Source organism: Rhineura floridana, chromosome 14 (assembly GCF_030035675.1).
Source record: "Rhineura floridana isolate rRhiFlo1 chromosome 14, rRhiFlo1.hap2, whole genome shotgun sequence".
Taxonomy (NCBI): Eukaryota; Metazoa; Chordata; class Lepidosauria; order Squamata; family Rhineuridae; genus Rhineura; species Rhineura floridana.
In genome coordinates, this window is record NC_084493.1 from 14,858,516 (window position 1) to 14,870,658 (window position 12,143).

A 12,143-nucleotide genomic window follows, 5' to 3' on the forward strand; every position below is an offset into this window, starting at 1 on the left:
TATTCTTATATTGTATTTTGATATTTGTGTCTTCTGTAAGCTGCCTTGAGGGCCTTGGGCCGAAAGGCGGGGTATAAATCATCATCATTGGATCAAGGGTCTAAGGCAGCTCCTTCTGTTCTGAATCAATAATATGAAAATGGGATTTTCACTTTTTCCTAAAGGGCTGTTTTGGGGTACAGAAGAGTTGGTGGCTGTCTAATGGGCTGCCTTGGTTTCTACTGCAAGCCTGGTAATGCAATCCTCACTCATTCTGCCCCTCTAGAAATAGGCAACCTTGTCCCACTTCAGGGATGGGGACTCTCAGGCCCCAAGGACCAAATGTGGCCCTCCAGACCTCTCTGTTTGGCCCTCAGAACTTTCCCCAGACCACACTGCTCACTGGACCTACTTCACGCCACAAGTACTTTTGCTTAGCTGGAATGTGTCATTAAACTCTAATAATGCCTCTTGCGTGTCTGTATGGAAGACGGAGTGGGATTGTGTGAAGGAACTAGCCTGCTGTACAGAAGCAAAATTTGCATTCATTGCTCCTCCCGCTTTTGCTTCTTCCCACCTACCACTGACATGTGGCCCCCAGAATGTTGCCCAGAAGGGAATGCGGCCCTCGTGCTGCCCGCCCTGCTTGGTGAACAAGATAATAAATAAATGGTAACTTCACAAGTGGTGCACAATGAAACATTATCTCTCAATGTGCATTCTGTCTGGCAGGGACTAGATGCAGTTCTAAGAGTGGAGCTCAAATGAGAATGTACAAATATTTGAACATTGCTGCAAATCTCCACTGTTGAATTCAAGAGACAATCTGCAAGGATGGCCTTACTATTGGACAGAGGGAGGCAGCCACCTCATGAAACGGGTTTGGGTATCATGAAAGGGTGGTAAACTTGCTTTTGATCTGCAAAATAACTAAGAGGATAAGAGGATAACTGCAAACAGTAATTTTAGGATGAAATAGCGGGGGGGGATCAGGAGAAGGCTAGTGCTTGGGAGGGCAGCTATGAGAGAAGGTCCTCATATGCAAAGATGTATCACTGAACACTAAAGTCAGGATCATTCAGACCATGGTATTTCCCGATCTCTATGTATGGATATGAAAGTTGGACAGTGAAAAAAGTGGATAAGAGAAAAATCAACTCCTTTGAAATGTGGTGTTAGAGGAGAGTTTTGCGCATGCCATGGACTGCGAAAAAGACAAACAATTGGGTCATAGAACAAATTAAACCAGAACTATCATTAGAAGCTAAAATGATGAAACTGATGTTATCATACTTTTGACATGTAATGAAAAGACATGATTCACTAGAAAAGACAATAATGCTGGGAAAAACAGAAGGGAGTAGAAAAAGAGGATGACCAAACAAGAGATGGATTGATTCCATAAAGGAAGCCATAGCACTGAACAGGGATCTGAACAAGGTGGTTTATGACAGATGCTATTGGAGGTCACTTATTCATAAGGTCGCCATAAGTCGTAATCGACTTGGAGGCATATAACAAAGTATGTGGGGGTGGGGAAACTTCCAGTGTAACGGTGACCTGGTAGATCCGAGTTTCCTAAAGGGGATGATATTGAACTCCTGGGGTTGATGGGACTGTGGAAGAGGGGAATAAAGACCTAAGGGTCAAAAGGGGATCAAAAAGAGCCAAGGGGCAGAAAAGAGGTATAGTGTGAAAAATGTAATTAGGAACTATAAGCCTCAGAAATCAAGGGTCATGGGCATGTACAGAGTGGTACAATACCATTATTTTTCCACTTGTTTTACTTCCGTTTTACAATTTGAATCCTAGTAATGCTAATTGATGATTAATGAATATTGATTATATATTGATACTTTTTGACTTTATTTCATTTACATTCCTAAGAATTTGGGTTGGGGTAGATGATTATTTTATGAGCTCATCAAGAGGTCAATGAACTCAGAAGTTTGGGGAAACCTGCTGCAGATGTTGCATCTTCAGGATAAAAGTGGCCAGCTTAAACTTGCTTTTGACAAACATGTTTAGCGGAACATACAGCTGGTCCCAAGGCTATTGTTTCCTATCAACCTTTTGCAGGCAAGTGGATCTTTTTGCTTGCTGCTGCTTCTTTTAAGAAAAAGGTAAGCCCACCGTTGGCTCTTTTTTTTTTCTGCCTAGGGATGCAGGATCAGATTGCATTTTAATGTAAAGCTACCTAACTCACACTTCCTGAAACAATACATAAACCAAAATGCAATTATCCGTTGAAACTTACACTTTTCTACATTTTGTGATGCAGTTCTCCAGTCAGGACATGTGTTAGTTCAATAAAATGCATTATATTAGGCAAAATTGCCTGCAAAAAAATGTATTTTAGGAGACATGCACACTAAAATGTTGACTAATTTTCATGGGGACTTTAAAAAAAAAAGCCATTGACTGATGTGGAAGTGTGGCTAACTGAATTTAAGATGGGGAAAATGAGAAACTGGAGTTGACAGGTTTGTCTACCTGTAGTTCTGCCTAGCTTGTATTGTCTAACTCAGAGGTTCCCAAACTGTGGTCCATGGACCACCAGTGATCCATGAGCTCCATTCAGGTGGTCCATGCTGTGTCTGTAAAAATACGATTTGCACATCACAATTGTTACAGCAGGCAGAAAAATCAGTAAGTGGTCTGTCAAGTCCCTTAGGAATTTTCAAGTGGTCTGTGGGGGAAAAAGGTTTGGGAACCACTGGTCTAACTTCCGTGTCGTTTTGTGTTGGTGATGTTGGTGTTTTCTGAATCTGTGATCCATCTTATGGACCTTTCTTTGCAGAAGAGCGATATATTGGTGCTTAAAAGTATGATATCTCAGCAGGTTTCAGATATCACCAAATACCACACAATGCTGCATGTCAACTGTCGTGCACTCTGCTCCAGGTTGTGCAGGCTTTTACACTGCTTCAGAAGCATACAAAGACCCCTTTCCAGTGGATGACGGTAGAAGAGAGAAATAGCTATGAGCAATGGTATTTTTATCATATCACACTCAACTTTCGTAGAACGATTGTCTTGTTTCTTCAGCCTGTGGCTCCACACTCACTGCTGTGCTCTATATATGTGATTGCAGCAGCCCTAAGGAGTAACCATGGGTGATCATATTTTTAACGTAAGCTAGAGACCTGTCTACCAGCATTTCCTTCCAACGAACAGCTTCTACACCACATTTTGCTGATGAGAGATGCCTTTTAAGATCCCAGCTTACCCCTGCTGCTTGTGCTATAATGACAGCTTTGTATCATAGCGATTCTCTCCGTGCATTCCAGGTAGGGTGACCCTGCTGTGCTGCTGAATGAAGAGCACATTGGATGAGCATGCCACACAGTAGGGGTGTAATATCCTTGGCACACTGTTCCTTCTGGCTTGGGAGGGAGATGTGCCAGGGTTTGTCTCCTGAATCTCGGATCAGGAGGCAACCCACATTCAACTGGGTCGGGGAAGTTTTTACTCAAATCTTGGAAAACACCAAACAAACAGTGGTCAGTGTCACTCTCCTACCTTTATGAAGAACTTTCTCTTCATATTCTTGCAACTATCGCTGACGTCAGCCCTCAGCTGCCTCATGCTGGTGATCATAAAAGGGTTGGGAGGACCATCCCCACTTGACGATGCACACGCGAATTGAAGCCGAGGGCAGTAGTCCGTTTCCCCTTGACCCCAGTTGGCCTGAGTCTCGAAGGGGTTGGGGTGCTTCTCATCTGGGCTCGATCCGTCATCGCTGTTCTTGCCATTGCAGAGGATGAGGGACCGTGAAATGGAGCGCAGCGTTTTTGACTTCCGACTCTTTGCGCTGTTCTGTCGCTCCATCTTTGCCCACTCTGCTTCCCGTCAATTTGCCATAGCTGTTACAGCAACTTGTCCCAATTCTTGCAGCTAAAGATCCTGCTGGAAGAGAGAGAGAGGGGGAGGGATAAAACCGGATTGTAAATCTGCTGTTTCATCTCTTCTCCATCCCACCCCAAAATAACACACCGCTGCAAATTTGTGAATTCTTTTTTTAAGACAGAGGCCTTCAGTTCAGGAACAGCAATGTGATGCCTCATGACTTGCTAATTCAGTGTTTTTCAGAGATGTGCTAGGCATGCCCCCCTTCATCTCTTGGCTTTATATTCTTTCCCTTTCTGTCTCCAAGCCCTATGGAAGACTCAGAACAAATATTTTGTTTCTATTGTCTATTTCAGCAATCCTTGTATGTCCCTTCCTCCCACCTCCACCCCCAATGCACCTAAAATTGTACCGTTTGCATGTGACAAACACATTTTTTCAAATTCAGATGTTCAATTGCACATGAACATACACTCTTTCCCCAGTCATCACTATAATATCACCACAGTAATACTCTTACAGTAACTGTAGATTCATAGGGCTTCCTGCTTGCAGGGGAAGGGCTGCTGTTCAGTGGTAGAGCACCTGCCTTGCCTGCAGAAGGCCCCAGGTTCAATCCCCGGCATCTCCGGGTAGGGCTGAGAGAGAAGTCTGTCTGAAACCCTGGAGAGCTGCTGCCGGTCAGCATAGACAGTACTGAGCTAGATGGACCAATAGTCTGACATGGTATAAGTCAGTTTCAGATATTTCTATCTCTGCAGGTCACATCTCAGCAGGCCTTCAGCTGAAAATGTTGAGGCCTGGAGCAGGGGTGGTACATGAGATTCCCTTCTCCATTCCCTCTGCATCTCTCTGCCATTCATTTGAAATTCTGAATTCAGCTTTCCTGCACATTGCATGCGTGTTGGCGATTTTGGGTTTGTTGCCACATAGCCCTCGAGGTGAAAAGCAAACTGAAAATGAGACATGAGGTTTGTCTCTGTTCAGGTATGAAGAAGAGCTGTGGTTTGTTTGTTTGTTTTAAAGTGCTGTTTGAATGTTAATCAAGTGGTTGAGGTTTTGTGCCTGGCACACGTGATCTGTAAGTGGTTTAGCAAAAGTTCATCCATCTTCCCAGTGGGCAGGAATCCATGGCTGGAGCGAAATTAAATCTATGCAATTTTGCCCTACGCTCCCATCAGCTGTGACAATTTTACACATGAATGTAGCCTAATGTGCCGTCTTATCATTGGTGCAAAGACACTTACCAAAACCTCCGATAGAGATGGTATGCCCTTTCTTTTCTGAAGTAAAATTTAAAAGCGTAACAAGAGCCTGCTGGATCAGGCCAATAATCTGTCTAATCCAGCATCCTGTTCCCACAGTGGCCAACACCAAACCAGATGCCTATGGGAAGCCCGCACACAGGACCTGAGTGCAACAGCAGTCTGCCTTTCTGCAGTGTCCAGCAACTGCAGTTTCAGAAGCATACTGTCTCTCGGAGTGAAGGCAGAACATATCCAGGGTTAGTAGCCATTGATAACCATATCCTCCATGAATTTGTCTAATCCTCTTTTAAAGCCATCCAAGTTGGTGGACATCACTACTTCTTATGGGAGCAAATTCCAGAGTTCAGCTCTATGCTGCACGGAGAAGTCTTTTATTTTTTCTGTCTCAAATCTCCCATTCAGTTTCATTGGATGTCCACAAGTTCTAGTATTATGAGGGAAAAAAACATTTTCTATCCACTTTCTCCACACCATGTGTGATTTTATACACTTTTGTCATGTCTCTTCTTACTCACTCAAAATGACCTTTGGGCATGTTTTTGAAATTTCCTTACTCTATTTTTGTCCATCTAGCCCAGTATTGTCCACTCTGACTGTCATCAGCTCTCCAGAGTCTTGGCAGACCATTACCTGCTACATTGTCCTCTTTAAGTGGAGATGTCAGGGTCTGCACCTGAAACCTTCTGCTCTACCACTGAGCTACAGTCCCACTGTCCCCTTAAGCCCACAAATGAACCCTGGACCTTTAGATGTTTAGGATAACACTTTTCCAGCTGAGCCACTTTGGCTAAAGGTGCAGGCATCTGTTCCCCTTCAACAGAGAGAACCCTACTGTGGATTTAACCTGGCAGCTACAGAAGGAACAAGATGCTTGCTGACATTGGCTGTCTGTTTCTACTCTTCTTTTTTTAGAGTATTTTGCAAGTAGAAATTGCTCCCCTTCAGAGGAGTCCACCCACTGTGTTCTGTATGAGTCATTGTTCTGGGTGGAAGAAGCCCAGTGCAGTAACTCATGCAGAAAAGCAGCAGATGGACTCCTCTGAAGTCAGATAATCCTGCTACATGTCGTTAGGAGGAATGATTGGATAATTGCATCATGACCAACTCAAATGGGGAAGAATTGCCCATCCCCAGTGGTGGCTGATGCAAGGAGGCAAGAGGAGAGCATGGAGTTGCACAGGGAAACAATGGGCAGCTTCCGCTTGTGGTCAGTACTTCAGACTTACAGTAGCCTTTAATGATTTGATTTTAATTTTATGGCATGCAGGCAGTTATCTATCATGGCATATAGTGTGGGAGTGCATCTCTGCAAAGATGATCCCCTCTCAAAATCTTAAAAGATGTGGTTTTTTTAATACTACGAACTCATTGTACAGCATATGCATTTAAACCTTGTAGAATTAAATTATGTCAACATTTTTAAGCCAAAAGCCAAAAATATATAATAATGTCTCCTCCCTCCCTGCACCCTAGGGATGCTTTTTGAGGATTTTGTTAGGTTTGCATTTCTAAATGAACTGACCAGATTTACACTCCCCAGACTAACGTGCAGATCAGAACGCAGTTTCCTTTCTGTGTGTTTTTCATTTCTCTGCGTTTTGTAATATAGTTAACAGCTCAAGAAACATACCAAAATCCATATTTTAGGATCAAAATGCAAACTTCAGGTTAAAAATGTGTACCAAAAAGGCAGTTTTTCAAAATGATGTGAAACAGGTCAAATTTGTGAATGAGCACATGAGAAACTGACCACAGACCTGAAATAGACTAATCTGCCTATCCTTACCAGGGATGGATGAATTTGTCAGTTTCCATACCTTAGGTTCTCCTTTTCCAATCTTACAACTCCATATGAACATTTGTCAGCATTTTAGTATGCTGTTCTCCAGATATACACATTTTTGCCATTTGTGCATTTTATTTTTGTGCAGACAGTCCCCTAATGTGCACATTTCTATTGCATTATTTTCTTGGAAAGCTGCATCACAACCTTCAAAGAAGTGTGCATTTTAAAGGATAGCTGCGTTTCAGTGCTCATATAGTTTTGGGCAGTGTGAATTAGATAGATTGCAATAAAATGGACACCAAACATAATTTCTCCTCCATCCACTCAGCATCGTCTTCCTTTCCTTTTGTTCTCTACTGGTGCATTGATGCATGATGACGTGGCACTGAACCAGCTCTGCCTGATTTTCATTTAAAAAACCCCAATGGGGTTGTGGCAGTTGGATGTAAATATGGACTTCCCACTGCAAGAATGATTGGGAAGGGGAGAATAGGATCTCCCTTGCTGCATTTCTTGTGCATTACTTCCGGAACCAAAGGAAGCTGGATTCTGTGTCATTTGGAAAATAATGCACATGGAACCAGTGAGTATAATGTCATTTCATTTTTGTATAATTTAGTTTTGCTTTGCTAGGTGTAGGAATGGTGCAAGGCGTTTTGCTGTCCCACTCCCACCCAATTGGAAGTGCCTTCAGTAATCTCTTTGACCTCTTTCACCAAGCATTAGCCACAGATCATCACAAGCATAAGAACAACACCACTAGGAAGCTTCTCCTTTGGCTATACACGAGGATAAATTTAGAGCTGGATGGCCAGCTGCCAGGCATGCTGTCGTTGCATTCTGCATTAAAGCTCCTGCATGGAGAAGGCAGGTTTGGACTCATGGTCCTGTTCAGCTCTATTTTTGAAGAGCCAGGAGTTTGCTCTTCTTTAAAAGACAAAAACTGAAATTCTCAGACAATTGAATTATAGGGCTAATGCCATCTTTGGAGGCTTTTCTGTGTTCTAATAGAATTGCAGCCTGCATCCACAGCCTTGCCTGTCTGTGTTTTGGTTGATTTTTTTATTATTATTTTTTGGAGAGAGAACAGAGAGGAACCAAATCGGTGGAGCAGATTTTAGTTTATAAAAGATTAACCTCCTGCACCTTCAAGCCTGTTGACAAAATACTCTTTGGCTCATCTGTAAATCCTGGCTAATCAAGAATCTGCTCATCCTTGGCTAAAAGGGTTCATGCTGTACATGGAAATGGACTGATCCTGGTCATAAATCAGAGCCACAAGAGCAACCCCAACAGAAGCAATTACAGGGGAAACTAACCTGGCATTGAAACCGATCCAGCTGCTTTCCTTAAGCCTGAAAGAAAAATCTCAATAGGTGAAGAAAGGAACTGGAGACCACCTCTGATAAAAGTTTACTTTCTTGGAAGAAACAGACTCGGGGAAAGGATTAATCTGATGCTGCATGAGAAGGGATGAAAAGAGGGCAATGGGAAATACAGGAAGCAATGAAGGCCACAAGCTATTGATGGATTTGCTAAACCAAAGCCAAATAAGTGTTTTTATGATAGACCAGAGTGCCTTAATTGTCCTACAAGCATGGCTTAGCTTGAACCAGAATTTCAACATAATGCATCATAATACAGCAGTGGGGGGGGGGGCTGAGGTTAAACTAGGGTGGCCATATAGACTACTTTTAGGGAGGCTTGGAGTTGACTACCAAAGGTTAGCACCTGGACAGCAACCTGGACACACTGGTCATCTGGTCAAAGTTTTTCCAATGACGTGTTTTGGGATGGGAGGAGAACTTAGATTCAGTTTGCATTTAAAGGAGAACTTGCCTAATTCACACTTTCCAAAACAGTGCGAGACCCAAAAGACAAATATCTTTTGAGATTTGCACTTCTCTGAATTTTGTAATGCAGTTCTTCAGCCAAGGAATGTGTACAAAAATGCATGTATTGGGATCAAGTGTACACAGAAATGCATATATCAGTGAAAATAACAGACAAAAATGCATTGTATTACGGACAATTGCCTTGCAAAAGCAGGTACATTGAGCAGAATTGTATACAAAAATGTGTCTCTGGGGAGAAATTTGCACTAAAATGCTAATGAGGACTTTTTATTTTGTAATATACGGTCGTTTGTTGTCATGTTAACTGCATTTTTGTTCGTTTAAAAAAGAAAACAATAGAAATTGAATGATTAAAAAAAATCACAAACTAATGTGGAGAACTGAACTTAAAATTAGAGAAATGAGAAACCAAACTTGACAGATTTGCCTGTCCCTAACTGTATTTCCATTTAAATTATGGTAATTATTTTTAATTTGCCTCTATACATGTAATTTTTAACACATGCAAATCTGTGTCATCTTTTTCTTTTTTTGTCCTTCTTTTGGTGATGCTTAAGAGGCTTCCCTACCTTACCTGGTCAGGCAGAATGGCCAAGAAGCTTTTGGAAGGAAATCTTAAGCTTTTTAGATGCTAGGTGAAGGAGGTGAGATCCATTTCATGATCAACCATTCACAAAAGGGCAATACAAATGCCAGAAAAGTTTCACAAACCACCTTGGGTTTCACTCAAGGTACAGCCAATTATTTTGAAGATGATTTCCCACTTGAGAAGTCCTATGCAATCGTCAGTGTAGCAATGAGCACATGATGCATCCCCTCCTGAATGCATTGTCTTCTGTTTCCTGCATGTGCTCCAGATGCAGAGTTGTCTTGCGTTGTTTTTGTAATCCAAATCAAATATTCAGCAGCCTGACTGGCTGGTCTCTCTTCTCCACTCTCCTCCCACCCAAACTTCCCCTCCTCTGTTTTTTGCTAAATTTCCCTAACCTGTTTTGTTCTTTATGTAAACAAATGTCCTCGCAAGGAGCAGCGTCCATTTGGTTTACATTTCATTTGGGCTGGCCAAACAGAGCATTTACAAATACGTAAAAACTCCTTGGCACAATTGCAAGACCGAACTGGAAAGTGTTGCTCTTGCCGAAGCTGCAGGAAACGCTCAGTTTCTTCATTGCTGTAGAGATCACAAGGGTTTTTATGTTGCTCGTCACAAGCAACGCGGTACAAACTCTTTCATCCAACACCGGTGAGAAGCCGACGAGCATCTGCACCCTCCTCCCTTTTTTTTGCTTTTCCCATAAATAAAGTATCCAATGTGTCTTAGGCTATCCAGTAGGTAGTTTCCCCCTTTCTTATAACTTGCATCTAGGAGAGGCTGGGGTTATTGTAGTGGGGGGAAGCAGGAGAGAAGCATATATAACCATTCTAAAAAAAACCCCCAAAATGTTAAAGAGAACTTACAACAAAGAAGCAGCAAAATCAGACTCCTCCAGAAGGCTGTTTGTCTTTGCGGCCCTGGCAGAAAGGCTCAAGTGCAATAATTGGAAACACACCCTCCAACTGTCACATGACTTTCTTTCAGTAATTCTGTGCCGGACTATGGGACACAGCTATTGTTGTCTAACCGCAAAAGGGGGCAGGGGGAAAAAAAAGATAAATGAACCCAGTGAAATTTTGTGTCCAGGGCATCTCACCCCTTATGTCTTTTGCTTCTAAGCAGGGTCTTGTCACTTCGGGCAGAGCTTTGCAGTCTCATAGGATGAAGAGGTGAAGGGCCGTGGCTCAGTGGCAGAGCATCTGCTTTGCATGCGGAAGGCCCCAGGTTCAATCCCCGGCATCTCCAGCCAAGGGATGGGAGAGAACCTTGTTTGAAACCCTGAAGAGCTACTGGCAGACAGTTTAGACAATACTGGCCAATGGGTCTGACTCAGTATAAGGCAACTTCCTTGGTTCTTATGCAATATGGTTTCCATTCCATCTACAGGGCCAAAGAAGACCACACAGCAGGGCCAACGTGGAACCAATGACCTAGGGAGGTAATGGGTTCTCCAACACTGGAGGTCTTCAAGAGGCAGCTGGACAGGCACCTGTCGGGGATGCTTTAATTTGGATTCCTGCATTGAGCAAGGGGTTGGACTCGATGGCCTTAAAGGCTCCTTCCAAGTCTATGATTCTATGAACGTTTTTGCATGATGAGCTGGGGGCAGGTGGGCATATTTTCTCCCACCATTAACTACCTAGCACTGAACCCAAAGAAGCAGAAAAGGTAGTGCCCAGAAATATTGTCTGACCCCTTATATACCCAGTCGATTACTGCACTCTGCAGGTGAGGGCCTCCTGCAGATACCATCTTATCAGGTGGTATGCTCCACACAACTTTGCAATTGGGCCTTTAGTGTTGTGGTACCTATCAGCTGGAATTCCCTCCCCTTAAATATTAGATAGGCACCATCTCTGTCTTTTTGGCACCTGCTGAAGACCTTCCTCTACCAACAAGCCTTTTAAGTAGAGACCTTATCCCAGTCCGCATCTATGCTGGAATTGTTTTTAAAGCTGTTTTGTTTTTATGATTTTCAGATGTTTTGTTTCTCAATATGTTTTATAGATATTTTTAGTGTTTTGTCATTTGTTTGCCATCCTGGGCTCCTTCTGGGGGGAAGTGCAGGATATAAATTTAATAAATAAATAACTAAAATAATTGTCTACTGTGAATCGGTGTTAAACTGAGATATGTAATTCATTCAGGGCCAGCTCACACATAACATAGTAAAAATAAAATTAAAAGTGTATTCTGGTGGGAAAAATTACATTGCAAAAATGTGTCTATTAGGCAACATTGTGTTGGGCTGTCACTGATAGGCATTACTACCTTGTGTTGTTTTCCATGAAGCCTGCAAGTTTTGGAGAAGTGTGAGAAGCAGCCTTATCTAGTATGGTCTGGGAAGCAAGGCCAGACAGTGGTTGTCATGGTAACGAGATAACAGCTTGGGAAAAAGTGCTTTTACTATTGCTGCTGTCTGTTGAGCTGTCTGTAGTAGTTTTGTACTTTGAACGTAGTAGAACTTCTCTCCTGCGGGGGGGATCTTAAAGCCGCTGGCCTTAATGTCTGAATAAAGACTCTTACATGATTTAATGCCTCTGGAACGGTTTCTTGAGCAACTTAACTACAACGTAATGTATGCTGTTTCACACAACAACGCAGACACAATCCAACAGTGGTAGCAGAGGATGGTTCCGAACCACAGCGCATTACACGGGAGTAAGTTGCTGGTCTGAATGGCAGACGGAGTTCCAGAGAGGGCAGCTTGATTGATTGCACCAGACGGAGGTGAGCAACATGGCTGTAAACCTGTCTGGGGGAGGCTTGCCGATGGAAAGACTTAATGAGAAGAATTATGGCAGCTGGAA

The 12,143-nt window shown here is 42.8% G+C and overlaps 1 protein-coding gene across 3 annotated transcripts in view; it reads right to left on the minus strand.

Moving 5' to 3' along the window:
* Positions 1-10,255, minus strand: part of IL16 (interleukin 16) — a 51,634-nt gene extending 41,379 nt beyond the window's left edge. For 2 of the 3 annotated variants that reach the window (XM_061595703.1, XM_061595701.1), the window contains exons 1-2: positions 10,197-10,255; positions 3,502-3,888 (exon numbers count right to left, since the gene is read on the minus strand). In XM_061595703.1, the coding sequence (XP_061451687.1) occupies positions 3,502-3,810 (309 nt within the window). In that variant the 5' untranslated portion in view covers positions 3,811-3,888; positions 10,197-10,255. Of the gene's footprint in view, positions 1-3,501; positions 3,889-9,312; positions 9,663-10,196 lie in introns of those variants that run through there. The other variant, XM_061595702.1, reaches the window with a different exon arrangement.
* Between the last annotated feature and the right edge of the window lie 1,888 nt (positions 10,256-12,143).